The 22,965-nt window shown below is 38.8% G+C and overlaps 1 protein-coding gene and 1 long non-coding RNA gene across 2 annotated transcripts in view; one reads left to right on the top strand and one right to left on the bottom strand.

The window, feature by feature from the left end:
* The window catches only part of adamts3 (ADAM metallopeptidase with thrombospondin type 1 motif, 3), a 414,286-nt gene that overhangs the window by 340,910 nt on the left and 50,411 nt on the right, over positions 1–22,965 (top strand). The window contains exons 14-16 of the mRNA XM_030144543.1: positions 1,269–1,402; positions 1,925–2,048; positions 18,566–18,646. Of these exons, the coding sequence (XP_030000403.1) occupies positions 1,269–1,402; positions 1,925–2,048; positions 18,566–18,646 (339 nt within the window). The remainder of the gene's footprint in view (positions 1–1,268; positions 1,403–1,924; positions 2,049–18,565; positions 18,647–22,965) is intronic.
* LOC115426435 (uncharacterized) lies at positions 496–21,350 on the bottom strand. The gene is made up of 4 exons (XR_003936341.1): positions 21,339–21,350; positions 20,620–20,627; positions 2,803–2,806; positions 496–870 (listed from the first exon to the last, which is right to left on the bottom strand). It is a non-coding gene; the product is annotated as an uncharacterized LOC115426435 (long non-coding RNA).

The following is a 22,965-nucleotide window of genomic DNA, read 5'->3' as shown; positions in this document are numbered from 1 at the left end:
GTGTGTGTGTGAGTGGGTGGGTGGGTTGGTGGTTGGTGGTACTGATTTTTAAACTTATATGTGAAGCAGTTTGTGCTACATCCTCAGTGTATGAAAAGTGCTATATAAATAAAGATTGATTGATTGATTGATTGATTGATTGATTGATATATAAACAACATAGGGTGCCCCAAGTGGAAGAACCCTATTGATTTCAGCTTCTCTGAGTATTGTAAGTCTTTCAAATGTGGGCGCTTTAGTTGAAAATAATTTGTTTTTTTAACATAAATCAAGCAATAATAGGCCAATTGAGATAAAAATTTGGTTCATATTGATCATCTTACAAATGTCAATTTCTGGTAGCCATCCAGAGTTCATATGGTGTCATTTTCTTTCACTAGGTGGAGTTTTGTGGGGAAAAATTGGTTCTCTGACCATTATTCTGCCACTATCTGGTCGATGTAGCTCAAATTGAGTTCATATCGATTGTCTAACAATTATAGTGGAAAGATTTACAGTGCATCCAGAAAGTATTCAGTCCCCTTTACTTTTTCCACATTTTGTTATGTTACAGCCTTATTCCAAAACGGATTAAATCTTTTTTTTTTTTTTCTCATCAATCTACGTACAGTATCCCAATATGACAAAGTGAAAAAAGTTTTTTTAGGAATTTTTGCAAATGTATTAAAAATAAAAAACTTAAGTATCACTCGTACATAAGTATTCACTCCCTTTGCTATGACATTCAAAACTGAGCTCAGGTGCGTCGTGTTTCCACTGATCATCCTTGAGATGTTTTTACAACTTGACTGGAGTCCACTTGTCGTAAATTCAATTGATTGGACTCGATTTGGAAAGGCACACACCTGTCTATGTAAGGTCCCACAGCTGCTCCAAGACAGGATTGTATCAAGGGACAGATCTTTTTTCACTTTCTCATTATGGGATATTGTGTGGAGATTGATGAGAAAAAAAACTGATCCATTTTGGAATACAATCCATTTTGGAATAAGGCTGTAACATAACAAAATGTGGAAAAAGTGAAGGGGATTGAATACTTTCCGGATGCGCTGTATATATAGCAGAGGATTGGAGGATTTCAGGGATATACCCTTGCTCTCAGCCCCCGACAGCAAAGGTATATCCCCGAAATCCCCCCTTGCTGTCGGCCCACATCAACGTAAGCCTAGTTTTTTGGGTTTTTTTTTTTTGTATTTTAAAGTATTATTATTACAAATTTCTCCTTCAATGATGATTTTACAATAACAATATGTTTTTTTGTCTTGTAGCCAACAAGAGATGTCATTTGTATTGCCAGTCAAAGGAGACAGGGGATGTGGCATACATGAAACAGTTGGTGCATGATGGGACACGGTGCTCCTACAAGGATGCCTACAGTATCTGCGTGCGTGGAGAATGTGTGGTAAGTATGTGTTAAAACTATAGGACTCTGCATAGCAAAAGATACAGTATGTTAATTGTTAAATGGTGTGACACTGATAAAGTGTGAATGTATCAGATTCAGCATCTTACATGTTGCAGTAAGATTTAGAGCAGCAGCCTATTCCTTTTAAAAAGCACTATCATATCCATAATATTTGAATTCATAACTTCCTGTTCTATTAGATGTTTTCCACTGACAGAAGAAATCATTTAAAGGAAGCAAGGTGATGTTCTTACTGGAACCCTGGTTTCATCTTCAAGCTACTGGACAAATTTTTCAGGTTGTGTGTGTGAATATCTAATGAGGATATGACCCTGTTTTTCTCTGCTTCTGACTCTGAATGTCAACCTTTCATCCTCCTCCAGTAGTACTCCGAAAGCCATTAAAGCCTCAGTGACAACATCTAACATTTTGTTTCTTATCAAACAGTATGCTTTGCGTGGTGCAGCGCCCTCTATAACTATGTCAGTTCACCCTTCTGATTGTTTTCTTGGTCTCTAGAAAGTTGGCTGCGACAGAGAAATTGGCTCAAACAAAGTTGAGGACAAATGTGGTGTTTGCGGCGGGGACAACTCCCACTGTCGTACTGTCAAAGGCACCTTCAGTCGGACACCAAAGAAAGCTGGTAAGATTCCTTCATTCAAGGCTGACACAAGAACAGCAGTCTGTTTAAAGGGGACATTTTTCAAGTAAAGCTTTGTGGTTGACCAATTTAGTATAATTGTACATCAAAAAACAAATAGTAAACCAAAGGCCATACCAAGAAGTCTGTCTTGGGACATGTTGAAGATCCTAACACCTATGTGCGACAGCTCTTTAGCAAGGGATTAATGGATAAAACATAATCTTGATTTGTTCCATATATACATTAAACTGAGAAAACCCACCTCTCTAGAAACTATTTATCTGATGATCTACAGTTATCCTGCACTGCTTCAATATTAGAAATTAGAAAACCAGAAATTACTGTAAATTCTGTTAGGCAAAAGTTATAGGTGAGTAGTGAACACACAGCAGGTTTATGACTACAGCATCAATTTGGAAGGAGTGAACAAAATTATTTCAGTCAGGACCACTTAAGTCAAAATCTTTCATTTAGTTTGCAATAAATTATAAAGTACTACTCTGTTCTGGGAACTCCCTGCCCTTCCACGCATATACTTGGAAAGCCTGAGGCAAGAAGAGCTCACCTCCTTGTCATCCCATGTGGATACATAGAAGAAGGCACAGAGAGAAAAGCAAGACCCCCGTGCAGTACAGAACAGCAGGTATCAAAAACAGTAGCCTGACATGATTAAGAAAGATGCTGTATTGAAGGAAAGGAGGTGGAGTTAAAGTGGGTTTCTAAGGATCTTGCTGCTCTTGCAGCCTGAACTGACACTGCTCAATTTCAGTCCTGACTACTTATAGTAAGTCAAAATATGTTATTTAATAAATGCAATAAATTATATTTGATGGTAAGGCTCAGTTCTGGGACCTCCTTACTAGGGAAGTTTTCTCTGAGCATGTAAAAAGACTCTGAAGGCCGAGGAACACTCAGAAGACTCTCTGAATGTATTACACAGTAATACATAGTAAAAATTTTGTGACATGACCTCAGGTGTCTCAACACAGGATATTGAAAAAGCTAGTTCCTAATGCACTTCCCATTGTGCTAAATGGTATAGTATAAATATCAGATGATAAGAATGTCTCTCTTCATAGATCATATAGTGTAAGTGCCTATGACTTATGACCACAACGTGTGCCAAACCAAAAAGACAACACTGCAAGGAGACTGAAGAAGATAGTTTAAGAAAAATAAGTCTATGAAACATTGGCTGTGGACATCTTGTCTGCAGATCCAGATGGACGGCAGAGTAGAGAACAAAGGGCTGGATCTACTAAGATCCCAATTTTCGTGTAGTAATTTGCTTGCGCAATCTAGAATTTTGCGTGTGGGGTGTGACCACAGTTTGCGGGTGATTTACAAAGATTGCTTGCGCAAATTACAACAGGTGCAAAGTCTTGGAGACTGCCCTATTTAAATGAGGGTTTGCGCTACTGGAGACAATACACTGTAAAAACTGTTCTGGGATACACCAGCATTAATGGTAACACTGCACTGAATGATCCAGACGCAAGGAAATGTAATGTTGGAGGAGTTTTGTCATAGAAAGTTTTGCATGACTCATTCATTCATTCATTTTTCATTTTAAAGGGGTGTGTGTGTGTGTGTGTGTGTGTGTGTGTGTGTGTGTGTGTGTGTGCGTGTGCGTGTGCGTGTGTGTGTGTGTGTGTATTCCCTATACCGTCACATGCATTTATGGAAACCCTGACATAAGACAAGCATACCTTCCTGCTCTCCAATGTGAATAAGGAAGGACAGGGACAGTGGAGCAAGACTCCCAAAATGACTATAGCCTACCTGGCGATCCTCTCAGGTGCCTAGCACATGCTTCTACAAGTACATTGTACAGTACACAGAGGTACCAGTAGGAGCACCTGTAATGAATTCAGTTGAAGGATCAGACACATTGAAAGTAGTGAGTCTAAGAAGCTGAAAGTAATTTGATTGCCTTAATTTTTTATTATATAGCCAGCCAGAGGACTACAGGCCTCTCATAGCTTTTTAGACTTCAAGGATGACGTGGGCCTCTGGCTGAGCATAGTGTTTGTAAGTTGACAATGTCTATCTGCCGATAGCTTTGTGCATTGTGAGAGGAGCATTCAGTTTGAGTCAAACCAGGGACTTTTCTGTGTGGGGTTTGCGTGTTCCCCCCATGTTTGCGTGGGTTCTTCCTCCCACCATCCAAAGACTTGCACTGATAGGTTAATTGGTCAGCCTAAATTTCCCCATAGGTGTGAATGTGAGAGTGATAGGTTGTTCGTCTTTATATGTCAGACCTGCCATGAACTGGCGACTTGTCCAGGGTGTACCCCATCTTCGCCCATGGGTAGCTGGGATAAGCTCCAGCAGCCCCGCGACCCTAGTGAGGATAAAGTTGGTTCAGAAGATGAATGAATGAATGAGAGGAGCATTCACTGCTGTGGATGCTACTGCTCCTATCCAAAGGGAATGGGCAGTGCAGCAATCTAATGGCAACCCACAGAACTGATGTAGGAGGCACTAGGCCCAAGACCTCTGCTTCCTCTCCTTTGTGGCAAACAGAAGCTCTTAAAGACTGACTTGAGGACAGCTTATCAGGTAGTGACAAGAAAAATGCAGTTACATGTGAAAATTAGGACTGATGTTCCATTCCTTGGTCTCTGTCATGGAATATTTTAAAGGTATTTTTTACTATGAGTTAATCTTAATATGAGCTAATGTGAGATCACACTATAAATCAAAGGATTTTGTGTGCAATGAAGTGAATTTCCCGGAATAAAATCTGTGAGAAGGATTGTATGAGAACCAAAACACAGATCCCTTAAATTAACTTGGGCAGAAGAGGAGAACGGAGAGGGAGATGAGTATCATTGCCTTTTTGGATTCAAGATTTGGATTTGGATTCTTTTGGCCATGTAGCAGAAAATGAATACTAGAAAGATTTTAAAGCAGGCTGTAGATGGTTGGATCCAGGCAGAGCAGATGGAACTAAATACCAGCAACAATTCCTTTAATCCAAGAGGGCTGCATTTTATGTGATTCAAAACAATGGACTACAAAAGTGCAAATGACCAGAATATAAGGGAAGAACATAGACAAGAGGGTGAAAGAGAAGATAGCACAAAAGGAGGTAAAATAAGACAGTGGTTTATTTGGTTACGTGTCAGTAAATCACTGATTAATGAAACCCCCCCCCCCCCTCCACCAAAGCCGACAGAATGTGCTTCATCACTGTCAGTTTATGGAAGTTATGGAAGACTTGTGGATATCATTATAAAAGAATGAAAAATCACCATTTGCCATTATGAAGAAACCACAATCAAAGCTCAGATCTGCAGCATGCATTTACACTCATCATTTTCTGGTGTTTGTCTGCTGATTTACCAAGGTCCAGAAGCCTAGATATAAACAAGTGACCCTGAAGAATAGTGCATATTGCAAAATTGAGATGGTTGAGCAGGGAGAGCAAGTCTCTTTTTGACAGGACTTGCTTGTTGCACTGTCCACATGATCTCTCTAATGTGAATTCATTTTTTGAGCAACAGCCACTGCCATATAAAGTAATTCCTAGAAATTCTATTGACTGATATTGTATATGGGCCTGGTCAAGCGGTAACAGATCAACAAAAATTTGCTTTTCAAATGGGTATACTGTTTCAATTAAATAATCTAAAGTAACTTATAAAGCATATTTTGGTAGGTATTTATAAGTCCTTTGATATAGCAAGAATGATGATTTACTTAAATTATATTTTTGTGGTAAAAAAAAAAAAAAATGGCAAAATAAGCCTGGTAACAGATAAAAAAAAAAAGAACATCCATTTTTTTTTTTTTTTTAATGCAAATGGCTAAAATACCCTGTTCCCGACAAAACTTAACATAAAATACAATTAAATGTGCTAACTAATATAAGTTTCTATAACACCAGTTAGTGTTGTTGGTGTTAAGAGTATTCCAGGCAGAGGAAGCAGCAAAACCGGAGGCTTGCTTGCCCCATTTCAGTTCAAACCCTGGGAATGTTCAGATAGTAAATATCACATGTCCGTAAGGTGTAGTGGCTATCTGTTCTCTGAAAAAAAGAAGGTACGTATGATCGAACCAATCCAAGAAAACCTTGTAGATCAGGGACAACCAATGGGTGAACCTTCAGGAGCTCAATGAAGACTCAGCTTTAGTGTACAATTCACAGTGGTGAGTGAGGGAACTACAACCAGTGATAAATCATAAAGCACAATGATTAACAATGTTTAAAGATTGCTGACATTTGAGGCACTTGTATACATAACATCACCATAACTAAGTATTGTTAGTAAAGTAGCTGACACAAGGTATTTGCGTGCTCTGAGCAGGATTTGTTGCAATAGTAGAACCCTAGCTTCAACCTCAACTTATGAACCAAGTTTGCAATATTGGCTTGGAAAAAAAACTCCTGATCAACCAGAAAACCAGTTGATATTTAGTGACTAATTCTACTGGAGTGCCTTTGGCAGTTGTTATTGGCTGAATGATCTCTGGTGTGTCAGGTTTATGTGCAAATACCATGAGTTTGGTTTTGTCAGCATTTAAAATTAATTTCAATGCCTTCAGATGAGCAGACTGTAAAAAGTGTAGCACATGTCCAGTTGAAGAAGAGCAGCAGTAAATTACAGTATCTTAGCATAAAAATGATACATGGCATTTGGTAGGTTGTCACACAACAAACCAGTTCATAGCTTTGTTTGAGATGCCAAACTGGAGCAGTGTGTTGATTAAATGTGAGTGATCAACAGTATCAAATTCCTTGGACAGATCAATTAAAAGTGCAGCCCAATATTTTTTTTTACAATAAAGTGCCTGAATAAAATATTTAAAACCTTTAGTGTGGCAGTGACAGTACTGTGCTGCTTTCTGAAACCAGACTGAAGACTTAATGAAATGTCATTTTTGACTAAAAATCCCTAGAATTGGTCACTGACTATTCTTTCAAAAAATTTTGCCAGGACAGAACTTTGAAATTGGCCTATTTTTTTTTTTTTTTTTTAACTCAGGGATCTCCACCTTTTAGCAGTGAAAGTACAAAAGCTGATTTCCAGACTTGATGAATTTTTGTCTGACTCAAAACTCTGGCTGCTGACTTGATAGCTGAGCCATTGTCCTATATGTTTAACCTATTAGCAAAAAGAAAAAAATGAGTTTGTCAGGACCAGCTACCTTTTTAGTGTCTAGTTTCTTTAGTTCTCTGAGAACCTCGGCAGTAGAAACATGTAAAATTGAAGGGGCAAAGAGTAGAACTGCTCATTTCCTGGGATTCAACATTAAAAGCAGGCTCAGTTAAAATAGGTTCAGTTAAGAGGGGCTCAGTTCAAACAAGCTCATTTAAAACAGGATTAAAAGAGTCAAAAAAAATCCAGCAGATATAAAATGTTCATTCAAATAATTCAGCATGGTGGGTTTATCTGTTAACATTTTTACCTCTTTAATTAAGAAATGTGGAAAATCCTTTACTGGTGCAGAGTTAGAAGTAGATTGTACTGCTCTCCAAAAAAATGTATGATCATTAGTTGTTTAACTAAGATAAAATTCAGACTTGGCTTTCTTAACTATAAAGGTGCATTTATTGCAAAACTGACAAAAGCGGACCCAGTCAGCGTGATTCTATTTTTTCCTTGCTGTGGCCCAGGCAGCAACCCTTTCTTTGAGAAGGTTTCCAATTTCAGTGGAAAATCAGGGGTTATTTTGCCCTATTACCCTAAATTTACACAAAAGCATGTGTTTATTGATGAAGTTTAAAAGACTGTCATAAAAATACTGCCTTGCTAGCTATAAATTGTCAAAAAGAGAGACTCTCCACCACTCAAAATGCAACAGATCATGAATAAAAGCTTGCTTTTATTTTAAGCCTCTCTTTTGGCCACAATACAAGGTTTTGTTTCTGGTAATTTTACATTCCTGACATTTGCAATGGTATAGTCAGAGATGTAGTCCAGGGTATATGGGGGTATATGAAGTATACCCACTTATTTTTCAGTCAGCATTGGGTATATCCACTTCTAAATCCCCCTGCTTTGCACCATTCAGTAGTATCTGAGCTAAATTGCCCATTTTTTACCCTAGGATGGTGAAGCCATGACCCACTCTACTCAACTTCCAATTCACAAGTACTTGCTGCCTTCACTGATTAGATTGTTTAACTTTAAGCATGAGGACTGATTAGCCAATCAGAAGCAGAGTAGGGCGGGTCATGCTGAGGAAAATATTGCTAACTAGTGCTGGCCACCTCTGGAACTTTTGGATTGGATTGGACACCACAGGTGCCAGTGCCACCCCAGTTGATTGACAGGTCACTGCACGTCTCCTTGAAAGACACTTGATTATTGGAAATGCAAATGAGAAAGGCAGAATAAATGTCTTTCAACTGACTGACACATACTGAGAGAACCTACTTTGGAATACATAATTCTGAGGTAAGTTTTAAGGTGGTTTTAGAATGAGTTACTCTTTTAAATTACTGGTCATATGACTGCACATTTAGAGGAGAAGACATGTTGTCGCCAATAGTTAAACTGTGTGAGTAGGCTATCGTTATCAAAGGCTAACGTTATCTAAGGCTAATGTTATCAAAGGCTAAGGTTATGAAAGGCTAACGTTATCCTATATTTGCCTCATGTTGAATACGTTTACATTCATGCAGCAAATTGTGTGACCAGTAAAGCCTACAAACTGCTCCTGATCAAGTAATGATAATTGTATAATAGTGAGCAAATACTACTGATGGATTTTTGGGTAAACTAAAAAGAGAAGTCTGACATGTCACTCACTGTTTCTAAAACAAAAACTGGATTTAAAAAAAAAAAAAAAAAAGAAGCCAAAAATTGAGAGTATACCCATATCTCCAGGGACCACTACACCACTGGGTATAGTGATCATTTACATCATTTGCAAAAATACCTGTGTTAGTATATTTACATTGGGCATTTGTCAGAATTAGGTCAAGCAGTGAAGACCTTGTGAAGTTTTTGACATTTGGCCGGGTGGGACTCTCAATTAATTGGGTGAGTCATGGACAGACTTCAGGCTATCAGATGATGGGTTTAACTAGTCCAGGTTCAGATCACTCAGTATAATCAGTTCATTTGAATTTAATCCCGTAGCATGATTGTGCAGTGAGGTAAAGGCTTCACTGCAGGCTGAGGGAGGTCTATAACATCTCATAAGGGTGAGGTTTTGACCTTTTGAAAAGTCTAGACAGGGCTAAAAGTTCAAATGGTTTTGGGATGGACGCAAAGGATACGAGAGTAACCTGAAATTGTTTTTTCTAGGGCAGTCACAACAAAAAATACTATAGCCAGATATAAAAATGTCTTCATCTGAGGTTGATTTATATAGCCATGTTTCTGACAAAACCAAAATAACTGTGTAAGTAGTTTGAATCCAGACAAATTCCTAGTCAAGTTAGTGCTGGACTAGGTGTAGGTTAGCAAACTGGTCAGTGTGGTGGGAAGACCCGGAGGGGAGTGTGGCACATGATCGCAAGCCCCAACAGGACTCGGAGGGATTTGTGGCACACCTCCATGAGCCCCAGAGTGTTGGGATGCAATTCCAACAGACCACAAAGACCTATGAATAGTACTAGTGGAAAATTCATTGTAGTAGCTACACAGTAGGAGAAAGTTTATGGACCAACTTGGGACGGTCAAACAAGACAATCCTTGTGCGAAGTCCCTCCTCCATCACATCCAGCTGGAAAGTAGCCTGTTAAGATGTATGATGAGTGGCTAGTAGCTAGCAGCTAACTGCCACTGGCTACCAGCCATCAACTAGCAGCCAACGGCTAACAGCCAGCAGGTGACACCTGACAAATCCAACCCAGCCTGTTTGTGATCACTGGTGTGGCAGTAGTAAGTCCTCCAACATGCCGTCCAGCAGACACCGTTCTCAGCGAATAAGAATCAGCAGGGGGGATTGGGGGCCAGTAGTGTCCAGCAAGTGAGCCCAAGGTACCACGGCGGTGACGGAGCAACAGAATAAAGTGCAAGAAAAAAGTGTACATGCATAAAGATAGTACAAGAAAAACAAGATAGTGCAAAAGCAAACAATATAAAATAAAAAATAATAGTAATAAAAAAACTATGCAAACTAAACCTCCAGCTTTCCATGCAGCAGTGCCAGCTGGATGATGTTAAAAGCACTGAGAAGTCAAAGAACATGACCCTCACAGCGCTCCCAGTGGTCTCCAGGTGTGTCAGGATACAGGCAAACTGCAAGGGATTGATCGCAGTGCTCACCATGGAGTGGAGGTGGGTGAAGATGAGCGTGATGGTCTTCATCAGGTGGGAGGTCAAGGCAACAGGCCTGTAGTGTTCGGCTCCTTGGCATATTCCGACGTAGGAACCGGGACCACACAGGATGTCTTCCACAGGACAGGGACCTTCTGCAGACTGAGGCTCAGGTTGAAGATGTACATGGCCACCTCACAGAGCTGGTGTGCACAGTCCCTGAGCAGTCAGGGGCTGATCCTCAGGCAGTTGTCTCCTCACGTGATCCAGTGTTAGGGCGAGGGGGAAGTGGGGTGGATAGAGGTGGACAGGGGGGATGGGGGACTGTGGGTGGCTGGAGATTGGGGTGGGTGGTGTGAAGAGGTGTGGGTGATGGTGGTAGTGGTAGTTGCTGATGGGCTGGAGATGTGTGAAGAGGGAGGAGGCAGGGTGGCATACGGGCTGGGGTTGGAATTAAGGGGCCGTTTACACGGCGTCGGATTCAGTCGACTCCGGGAAGATTTCATTGCGGATTAGCCTTCTGTTAACATGGAAACGGTGCCTAGAGTGCCTGAATCCGGAAACATTTGATACCAGGGTCCAGGGTGGAGCGTTATCGATACGCTCCGCATTCCAGCTCAGTGTTAACGCGAGTCGGAGTGTTCCGGGGTAAAATATGATGTCACCGCATGCGCGCGCTGCCAAGAACCACCAGTTAACCCACTCCAGGCCAGTTGGTGGCGGTAATGCGCCTCCAAGCTGGTTTGCCAGCCTCTATGACACAATAAAGCTGCAGAAAAAGAAGAAACAACCACAACAACAATTGCCGGTTTCAGAACAACATACGTGCTGCTAACTGTGCTCAGCTCGTCTGTCCAGACAAAGAAGTCCTGCGTCTTTGTACGACCACTAGCCATTGTTGTTTGTAAATAGTGTTGTCCGCCTCTTTTTCTTCTTCTTCTTCTTCTCCTCATTTAAAGGCTGTCTAAACTGGAAATCGTTTGTGCGCAGGCGCGTGTTTTACCGCCACTGTTTCACTACAGCTCTACATCGCCAGCTACTGGTCTGGCATGGCCACTACAGCGTATTCAGCCGTCCTCGCGGACTTGTGTTAACGCAGATCGTTATCATAGCGGCTTCGTCTTAACGCGGAATGATTTTAAAACGCAAAGGAGAAATCTTTGCGGAATTGGATCGTAGCGTTGCCGTGTAAACGTAGCCTAAATCTGTTGAAAATCAGATTCAGTTCATTGGCCCAGCACTGGTTTCCCTCAATAGACACTCTGGCAGCACTCTGTTCTGAGACATTCTTCAGGCCTCTCCACACATCCCTGGTGTTGTTATGCTCCAGCTGCTTCTTCAACTTTCTCCTGAATCTGTCCTTGGCACTCTTGGTTTCAAATCTGAGTTTGTGATCAGCCCTCTTCTGCTCCTCTCTGTCCCCTGAAATGAAAGCCCTCTTCTTCCTGTTCAGCAGGGCTTTAAGGTCAGGGGTCACTCAGGGCTTGTTATTGGAGAAACACCGTACTCTCCGGGGTAGGCACAGTGTTCTTCACTCATAAGTGGATGTAGTCTGTGAAGCATTGAGTCAGACCATCGATGTCATCTCCATGACAGCTGCAGAGTGTTTCCCAGTCTGTCGTCTGGAAACATTGTCAGTCTCTCTCTGGCCTCATTAGTCCATACTTTCACAGATATGTTTAAACTCTTTTTAATGTGTCCCGACAACTTACCACAAATTTTTTGATGAGATAAATTCTTACCATATCTGTTTCAGAAAACTTTGTCTTTGCATTTCAAGAAGCTTTTGGATGCACCCAGAAGAGTATTGAGTACCTTGTGGTGAATGCCTTGCATAAAAAAGTGTTTGTTTGAGGAAATAAAAAAAGTGGAATGTTTTTCCCTGCCCCAATACTTAAATTGTATTTATTTATTTATTTTATTTAACCTTTATTTACCCAGGCAAGCAATTAAGAACAGATTCTTAAATGAAAATATAGAAACGTAAAAACTGGTTAAAAAGCAAGGTAGATTTTAATCAGAGGATTATTAGCAGACCATATTATGGCTTTTCACTGGTTGTTTTTTTTTTAAAGCCTTTATTTAATAGCAGACCGACATGATGCAGAGCTTGACTCAGGAATGCTGCATTCATGGTTAGCACCCCTAACCACTCAACTTCACTTAATCACTCCTGGATCTTTTTAATTATGATGCTTTTTTTCTCTTTTTTTCTGTTAACTATTAACATGTGGAAGTACAAACTGCCAACTACACTACCAAAGTCATCAGAAAAGTGAAAGGATGACCTCATTCAGACTTAAGAGAAAGAAAACCATCTCTTGATCCCTTTACACAGTCCTAATTTGAATTCAGTCAGCATTCTATGTCCATGTATTAAAGAAAAATTAGCAAATTTCATGTCATTTTTTTGTTGCAAGCTACAGAGCACAATGAAGTACAGCCGTCTGGATTCTGAAATGAGACACGGCGGGGGGAACAAAGCCAGGGAGCTGCCAGGTGACTGCATTGCAGTCAAGTCATTCAGTTGAGTGCAAGCACAATAGCAATCAAAGGAACACATTTCTCCCAACAGACAAAAGAGCATTGGGGGTCCAGTGTAGATAAAAGAACTCCAGATGCAGTTAAATGTGTGGTGATTGTGTTAGTGTCAGCTCATTGCCTTGATAGAATCTAGGGGGTGGATGTTTCAAACTGCCCACACATCTGTACACTTTAGCCAGGGATACTGACGGTTGACTGCTCGCGGATCAGTGACAGACCTAATGCTACTGCCAGTTTACACTCATTTATATCAGAACCGAGGGCAGCTAGAACAGTGTACACTAATGGTCTTCTAGTCAGTTTCATTTGTAACCTGCAATATCACAAACACTTTGGCCCATATGCCATTTTAGGTGTATTTTCAAAACCTACCACATAGAGACTAAGATGTTCTTTTTATACACAATCATTTTATAGACCAGTTGTTAATTCACCTAATTAGTTGCCAAATGTTCCTCTAAATGCTTTTTTTATATCACTTATTTTACCAGCACTTTGTTGTCTCTGTCCCAAATTTTTGGCATATTTCTGCCATCAAACTTATGACCTTATTTTTTTCTTGAAAAATTAGTGGGTGTTTGGCTGAGGTTACTTTTACATTCTCAGTTTAAACAATACATGTTTTAGATCCAACTTTTGTGGAACCAAGGTTGTAAATGCAGCACAAACTAAAACAAAATAGAATTGCAGCTGTTTTCTCTGCTACATTGACCCACTGAATAATGACTAGTAAGAAGGTGATGCATGGTGTATGCAAGAATAAAATGACAATCAATCAATTAATATCATGTAATCTTTCATTCTGAATATTTCCACATCTGTAAATCGAGACTAGTCAATTCCTCAAAATGAGAAACTCTGGAACTTCTGAAACTAAATTTATATCAAGAACTAAACTTAATCCAATTGAAAATGGGGGGAAAAAAAGAAGTGAAAATTGTTTATACAGCCATAAGCAGCAATTAGTGGTTCTGTTGCTCAGTAAAAAGAAGCATTGTCCATTGTTAAAAAGTGCAAGCAGAAACAAGCTGCCAAAGCATCCTATCATGGTCATCTTTATTGTTCATGTTCACTTTTTCGTGGAGTAGGAGAAGTTGCAGAAGTTGCATTTTGAGTCACCAGGACCCTCAGTGTGGATGGACTCACCTGCCACCCACCAAAACTAATTATTTTCTTCAATTTAGAGACCCAGACTTGATCCCATCAGAGATATTTGTCCTCCCTGATCTTGCTTTAACAGATCTAGCTTCCTATGTAACATCTCCACTCATGCCTCACCTCCCCACACGACCAAGGGAATTATGTTCAGAGTCCAGCTTCTCATCATTTAGTCACCAGCATGTGATTGACATAACTATTTTGATTCAATTTTTTAAAAACTGTGTGATCTGACCTGAAAAAAGGAAATAGTTCTTTTGGAATGGAACATGAATACTCCATTAACTCCACCCCAACTCATTACCACGTGCTACTGAACATATAATGCTGTGCTCAGCACCAACAATTAGTGTCTTCTCATTAATGATTTATTATTTGTCCCATTACAACCCATTCACTGTTAATTAGAATATAATTTCTCATGTCCTGACCCATACAGTCCATGTATTAATTACAGGGTCTGTGGCTATAGCTGTGCATCTGGTTGTTTGCATCGTGTTTCAAGTTATGATGCCATGTTTCATGTTTCCAGGTTGTTCCGGTTCCAACTCTGCAAACTAAGCAAAGATACAAGATGGAGATAATGATGGATAAACCACACGACATTCACCCGTGCTTGTGGTTTTAGGGCTTTAATTACACCACCGTGTGTCCCGTTCAGCCCATTTTTGCCTGAGGCATTTCCCCATACGTTTTCAATGAGTTTGAGGGCTGAGTTTCAAGTTTGAGCCCCCCTTCATTTATTGTTACCAAAACCAACCCAATAAGGGTTTAAAGCTTTAGAGGGTGAACCCTAATGACTCTGAGACAACTAGTATGTTCTAGTGTATGTATGTATGCGCTAAGTAGTAGTTCACCTTAGGAAATGTTATTTACTGCATCTATTGTACATTTTAATGGTGCACAACTGAAGCACTGTTAGGTTTTTCTTTTTGGTCACTTCACACACGTTTCACAATGGTTATAAAGTGAAAAAGAGAAGAAGAGATTAGATGCAAATTTAATTTGTTACAAGGTTTTATTATACAGGACTTGTCAAGTAACTGCAATAGAAAATAGAGAAATAATCATTTGCACAGTGTAATAGAATTATTTTTACTCATTTTATATTTTCTCAGTTTCACAGTTCATGTTCACAGGTAAAACTAGCTTCAGGGAAGGTGCAAAATGATGTGATGCAGTGAGATGTGGTGTCACACTCTAAAAAGCACATTTTATTTGGATTAACACCCCTTCATTAGTTAGAGAATTAATTAAGGCCTTCTTTTCATTTATTCAACTTTGATTCAGTATTTGAATGAGTTTCTTCCTTAATTTGTGCTTTTGTTTTAATTAAAGCAGCTCCCCTCAAGTTATCTCCTCACTTCTGAGCACACTCTGGTGTACTGATATTTTACTTTGAGTCAGTGGAAATGCTTCATGTGTTGTTCAAAAACATTAGTATCACATTAACAATTAGCATGACTATTAATATGTGACATTTACCTCAACAGTTTCATGTTTTCTGTTTCAGAGTAATTTATCATTAAAAGTAAAGTGGTAGTATAATGAAAATAAAGAGAAAAGGGAATATTTTACAGTATGACCGCTTCATCAAACTGTTGCAGGTTGAAACTGTGATACTCTCAGTCCTCTCATTTTACAACTCACCTTTCTTAACAGGGAAACAGTTAAGCAAGAGAGCCCAGAAAGAAACTTCTGTGTTGGAAAACACAATATGCAAGTATCCAGTGTTCCTAAAACCCTCCCTCCTTTCTCTCTGCACTTTCTGTCTGGCTTGTAGTTCAGATGGGTGTCTAACACTGTTAAGACCTACTGTAGACACATGAATCATAGGCTGCTGTGTTGTTCTGGTCCATGTTACTAATTAGCGTCTATTTAGATCGGCGTCTATTGTTGTGACTGTCACAGGTTCATTATCCAGTCAAGTGTCTAAAACTGTCTTCAAGTTCTCTACTTTCTAACAAACTAACTTTGTACTCTTTGTGCCGACAAAAGTGTCTCAAATGTCCACAGACCTATGGAGGCAATATTTGAGGTTTTTGTCCATTTAAGTATCCGGATAGCCATATTTCCATAAGGTATTTTTATGTCAAAACCACAGTTATGACAAAAGTTTTGTCAATTGGACGAACTGACTCTTTGCATAAAAGTTATTTGTGAATAACAGTCTTTGAATTCAAACAATTCAAACAATTGCTCTTCGGTGTAGCTCCTATGCATATGGAAAAAAAATCCATAAGATAACATAAGACTTTATTGTTCCCACCATGGGGAAATTTCTCAGTTGACCACAGCAAAAATGCAGGGAAGACAGAAAAAAGAAAATATACACTTGTCAAACATAAAATACAAAGAAAAGAAAGAAATCTGCTACTTATATAAATATTTATCTAAATTTAGATTTAAATTAAAAATATATACATGTTTACGCACATGGTGTGATATTTACAAGTGGGTGTTACTGAGAACTGTTAAAATGACAGAAGATAAAGATAAAATAATTCAATTATCAAAATTTTTGAAAATTTGTATCACTGCCAAAACGTTATCCACAACTGTACAATAAGAAACAATTATCCAGAAAAATGTCTTCAGACTGGTTTCAGTTTTATTTTGATAACATGATTTTTCAAGGCACTTGACAAATTAAGGCTTAAAAACTCCTATATAGAGAACAGAAGAACCCACCATGGGCTTGCCCACCCCTGAGCGCAAAAACATAAATAAATAAAATAAAACCTTTGTTGCCTATTTAGCTGAACTGCAAGAGGTCACTGGAAACAAAATTCTTTTAATGAAACCTGATGAAACCTCTAAAGAATTTCTACTCATAGCTCCTTTTCAGACAGTAAGCTAGAGTGCTGTCTATTTTTCTTTCAACACTATAATGGCATTATAAAACCTATAAAGGCACTGGTGAAGCCAATTTGGCAACCATCAGACCAAGCAGACAAGGCTCTTTTGCCATTTTCTAAAACTTAGATTGCCTTTTCTGTGTGAACCTGGCAGCAGCAAAGTAGTAGCATTTATGAGTGACACTTTGTTGACTGCATCTGCAGGCCCCCGAGCAGCTGGGCCGCTCTGTCAAATATAAGGCAAGTAATTACAACTCTGCAATACAGTCCTAGTAATTGGCAAGTGGCACCTTCCGGCATATATGGTTTGCCTCCTTGTCCAATGTGAATCCCTATTATATCATGTTCATTATGTTATTGTGTTGCTTCACTGTAGCTGATGTTGTGGAGGAACTGTGAAAATAATGATTCATTTCCTTTTTAAGGGAAGACCAGAGGAGCCTTCTCCTTGCCCAAAGGAGCTCGAAATGTGTTTTTAAATGAAACTGAAGATTCTAGAAATGTGCTTGGTGAGTCATTGTAAGTTTGTAAGTGGTGGACAACTCTGACAGAAGAGGACTTTGTTGCCCTGTAGTTAAAAAAAAATTGCTTTCTGCTTGATTGAAACATTGCTAAAGGCAATTTTATTCACATCCTGCTGTGCATGGAATCAGTTTGAACACAAATCCAAAGCAGCAGTTTGCTTCCATTGATCATAAGGTGTAAAAACTGTTCAAACTGTTCAAATTTTTTGGGCCACTGCCTGGCCCAAAAAAAAAGTCGCACAAGCAATATTTGAATGCACAACCTTCAGTTTTGATCCCAGGAGACATTCACTGTCACATCTTTTTGCCACATAATGCTTATATAGTGTCACAATAAGGTTCATAATATTTTTTCTATCCATAGTTGCATTAATTTTGGATTACAGATGATGGAGAATCAGACCGCTGCATGAAGGCTTCATCACATCCTAAATTAGATGATGGAAATTATGGAGGCTAATCCATGTTTGAAAATGATGTCTCATTCTCCCTGAACCATTCTGTCACAAGCCTGATGATCCTGATCAATCCTGACATTGTCCAATCTGTGTGATGTTAAAGACATGAGAGGACACTTACTGCTTCAGTTGGAGTTCAATAAACAGCCTGGACAAAAAAAAGAAACTACCTGGATTTAACTAATCAAAGAGTTTAGATCCTTCAGTGGGTAAATGCCGCAGAGGTTAATAATGTTTCAGGTGGAACAGGTTATTTAACTACCTGATGCAGTCCATAAAGTCCAGACTCTAATTTGGGATGTGATGAAGACTTGATGCAGCGGTCCAATTCTCCATCATCAATAATCCAAAATTATTGTAATTATGAATGGAAAAAATATTATGAACCTTATTGTGACACTGTGTAAGCATTATGTGGCAAAACCAAAGGTGGTGCAGTCAAATTCTGTGGGTGCAACTTTTTTGGGGGACCAGGTAGTGTATTTTAGGATCACACAATAGGTGGATGTGAAAGAGGGGCCTTTAGAGTTTGTTTCAATATGAGTTTTTTCCCACAGGCTTCTACAGTGAGAAGGAAAGCTGCTCTAGACACTTAGTTTTCTTCTCTTCTGAAACTTTACAGCTTCTTTGAGCAAAGTAACTCAAATTTCTGTGAGATGTCCACCTCTACAAACATCTGAATACTGTATCTGCTTAACTTCCCTTTCTGTCTTCTTTCCTAATCCTCCTTCTGCTGCTGCTACAAACTTGACAAAGGTTACCTTAAGATGTTTCTCATTCCTCCTGGAGCTAGACATGTGATCATTCAAGAACATGAGGCATCCCCTCAAATTCTTGGTAAGTGTGACTTTGCAAAAGTATACTCTATGTGAGAAAGCAGAATGGTAAGATGGCAGGATGGAGAAAGGTGTGGGTATACACTGTTAAAATATAGATGAGACACACAATAACCTATTCAGTGTTCAGTGTCCCCTTCCAGGGCTACAAAGAGTCATTAGTCATCAGTTTATCAAACATATGTTTGTACACAGGGGATTCTCTCTCTACTGCAAACAAACAAACAAACAAACAAATAAATAAATAAATAAATGTTTAGCCACAGTTTGGAAAACTCAGGCAATGCTCATACCAATGGATGTCACCTGAAGTTCACTACACTGTCTTTTTTAGAAAGAAAATGGAGACTCAGGTTTCCTGTTGAGGAAAGGTTTATGGGTTTGTTAAAGCACTACAGCATTTGCATACACATATGGAGAAATGTTTGCAGAAACATGTTTTTTCCTGGCTAAATTCTGCCAGTTTAACATTCCTTTTACTTTGGCAAAGAAGATTTCTAAATCCAAACGATAATCATTCCCTAATCTTAATCATATAGATTTTGTACTGTAATTAAATGTCTAATACTGCTATCTTTATGCAAAAATCTAATCTAATGAAAAACTCAGCACTGATTTGGCATGTCAAAAACTGCTTCATTTTGTGAGTTGTACATCTATGGTACAGAAACCTACTTGTAAAAATAGACATTTACCCCTGGTATTTTATTTTATTTGTATCTTATTGGTTTAATTAAGTAAACACAGTGGTGCAGTGGACAGCACTCATGCCTCACAGCAAGAAGGTCTTGAGTTCGATTCTAACACTAGTTGAAGGGGGTGGGACCTTTCTGTGTGGAGTTTGCATGTTCTCCCCGTGGGTTCTCTCCGGGTACTCCAGCTTCCTCCCACCATCCAAAGACATGCACTGATAGGTTGATTGGTTAATCTAAATTGCCTATGATGCCTGTGATGAACTGGCGACTCACACAGGGTGTACCTCGCCTTCACCCATAAGTAGCTGGGATAAGCTCCAGTGACCCCTGTGACCCTAGTGACGATAAAGGGGGTTTAGATAATGAATGAATGAATGAATGAATGAATGAATGGTTTAATTAACAGGGACATTGTACATTAATTCACATTGCTGTAAGTACACCAGACTATTACCATGTTGAGAAAATACTCCAAAAAAAAGGGGGGGGGGGGGGAGCTTCAAGTTTCAAGGGCTTATTTTCATTTACAGTACCTGGACACATTTTAAATTGTCACCCTAAAAGGTAGCACAAGGATATAAACATAAAATTAAAAAATATATATAAATTTAAAACACCTAAACACAGACGAGCACAAGACGGGTGTTGCAATACAAAAATTTACCATTAATTACACATCAGACATAAGTAAGTAAGTAAAAAATGTTTAAATTCACAGTGTATATTAAAAAATGCAACACAAACAGGATTAAAAATTTCTAATGTTGGCAGCTCCAGTTATAATGTACCACGCTTTAGATGCATTTTGAACTCATTATAACATGTCAATTCTGCGATTGTCACTGGAATAGAGCTCCACTCATGCAGCTGTAACTGCAAATGAGGCCTGACCAACAGTTTGTGTATGAAACTTTGTCTAATCGAAGACCTTTTTCAACCTTTTGATAATTATTCTGTGAGTGGCTTGAGGAAAGAAAGATTCGTTCTGCATCTGGGAGGTGAAACGGGTCTCCATTGATCTCTTCATCCAAAGTCTGACACTTTTCTTTTGGTTTCCAAGGAGATCTGTGAGAGGTTATTTTTCTGACAATCTTGTGCCAGGTAAAAGAAGGAAGACAAACAAGGAAAACAGAAAGTAACTAAATAGAAGAAACACAAAACTGTTTTGTTTTTTTTTTACCAAGTCTTAAGAATAAATAGATGCCTTTTTTTATCTACTACAATAAAAACAATCACTTTCTGTTCTACATCCCATGTTATGATAATGGAAAGTGTTGACCACAAGCCCTTGAAATGAAATGAATTGTTATACAAAAGCAAGTCAAGGAGCCACTGCTCTCTCACTCACACCCACATTTCTAGTCTTCTGAAAAGGAAATGTGTTACCTTCCATTTTTAATGTGTAGCCTTCACATTCAGCTTGTGTGATACCTGTCAAAATCGACAAAAGTTTCCAAGGTATCAGCACCTGCCAATCAGAGTGAATATGATGTCATCAGATGGTCTGAATAACTGGTGACTGCCTGTTTTGACCCACTTTGAATTGTCAGTTTTCTTGATAAGCTGTGACAGGTTTTAAGACAATTTCCACTTCAATCTCCAATCAATCAAGGAGACAAGTCACAGATATTCAAGCAAGCATCCCCTACATTCCATGTCCACTGTACTTTTATCCATATTTATAAAGAGGATGATTATCTGTGGAAATGAACTAAAGGAAGAGCCAACTGAAATGATGCATGTTTCTACAAACTAGAAACAGACAAAGGAAAAACATTTCTTTTCATTTATGCACACAGATTTATAAAACTTGAAGCAGTTGTCAGTCATGATATGAAGGGGCCATTGACTAAACAATTTATAAGACATTTGAAAACTATCTAATAAACTTGCACATATGTGGTTTCACATTTGCAGCTGACAGCTGTTTGCAGGGAAGTTAATAAATAATCTAAACTATGTTATTCTCAAACTAGTGTTGTAATGACAGTGATCAACAACCCATGAAGTGCTCTGATAGACTAGAGCAATAGCAGAATACTCAAAGGTACTGTAAGGTATAGTTAAGATACATTAAAATCAAAACAAAATAACATTTAAAAGGAAATGTGGTAAAGCAAGTCTATGATCAGGGATGCTGACAAGAGAATTAACCTGTGTGCTTGTTTTTAATGGTGAGGGGAAACCAAAGGAGCTGGAGGATGGCAAAAGGGTAAAACTGTTAGTTCTCATTTTAAGTCTTGACTTTGGAACAGCCAGAAGTGCTCCAGGCAACCAACTCCGATCATTGCCTGGTGACCTCATAACATGTCATCATTTTTTTAAATTCTTTTTATTTTTGGCTGTAACCAGACCACCTGGCATGTTTTAAAATTAGCAGTAATCATCTGTAAAATCTTAAGATCAATTCTAAAATGAACAGGGAATCAGTGGAGGGAGGCCATAATAACCATCTGTTGAATCTAGTAAGAAAATCTGCTGAAAAAGTTGCTCCAACCGTGATTACTGATTTATAGCAGAGAGGACAGTTACAATAATTGAGTCTAGAAAATTTATGCATGGAAGACTCTCTCCGTGTTGGTGTGAGATAGCAGTTTCATTCTACAAATTTTTCTAGAATTATTTTGAGGAGGCAGAACAAGGTCAAGGTTCACTTTATTGTCTGAGTCCATTTATTGTCTTGAGTCCAAAATTTTGACTGGTAGTGCACATACATACGTACACACATACATACATACATCCCTTTGTTAACAACATTTGGCTACCTCCTTTTGATAGCTGCACCTAACACCTAACAGGATTTGGAAACTTTGATATATGAATTAAAGATCAGATTTATGTCCACTGTTGGATGAGTGGCTGCTGTGCTTTAACAGACGATTGGACCAAGGCAAATGAAAAAAGTACCAGCCATCACAAAGCATCAGTCACTGAGAAATGTCTAGAATGATCCATCCATCCATCCATTTTCTACCACTTATCCGGAATGTCTAGAATGATTGCCTTTTTTATACCACGTGTCTTAAGGAGAAACAAAGCAGTCTTTTAAGACCTCAGTGAAGCCACACTTTGCAGCTTGCAACATTTACCTTTAAGTTAAGATCAAGTGTAAATTTTAGCTTGAAAGGAAACTGTCAGTCTTTGCCGCTTCTGTCATAGCTTTGTAAACAGCATCCATCTCTCTTGTCACTGTCATTACCTGTAAAATGGCATGTGCTGATGGATGACTGTAATGACTTTGACTCAACTTTAATGTTTACTGAGATTGGAGCTGTCACTTCTGCATCTCCTGAGTGTAGAAAAGATGAAAATTCTAACTGAGTAACCTGAATGACATGTAATTTCAATTTAAAATGTGAAGGAAGAGCATATATTGTTATAAATTGTTTCTAAATAGGTATATGGAACATGAGGGATAAAAATAGTATTGTCTGAAATACCAGTCATGGTTCTTGGAATTAAGAGAGAGTAATACGAATTTCAGAGATTTTCATATGTGTGAGTGGATTAAAGTGAGGACAAATAGGAAGTCTAGATGAACTGGGATTGTGGGTGTGAAATTATGGAATGGACCTTATGATGCATTATCCACTCATTTGGCAAAGATTAAAAAAAAAAAAAGTAC

The sequence above is a fragment of the Sphaeramia orbicularis genome, chromosome 9, assembly GCF_902148855.1.
Source record: "Sphaeramia orbicularis chromosome 9, fSphaOr1.1, whole genome shotgun sequence".
Classification (NCBI taxonomy): Eukaryota; Metazoa; Chordata; class Actinopteri; order Kurtiformes; family Apogonidae; genus Sphaeramia; species Sphaeramia orbicularis.
Note: the sequence above shows the minus strand (reverse complement) of the source record. Positions and strands in the feature narration are given on the sequence as shown.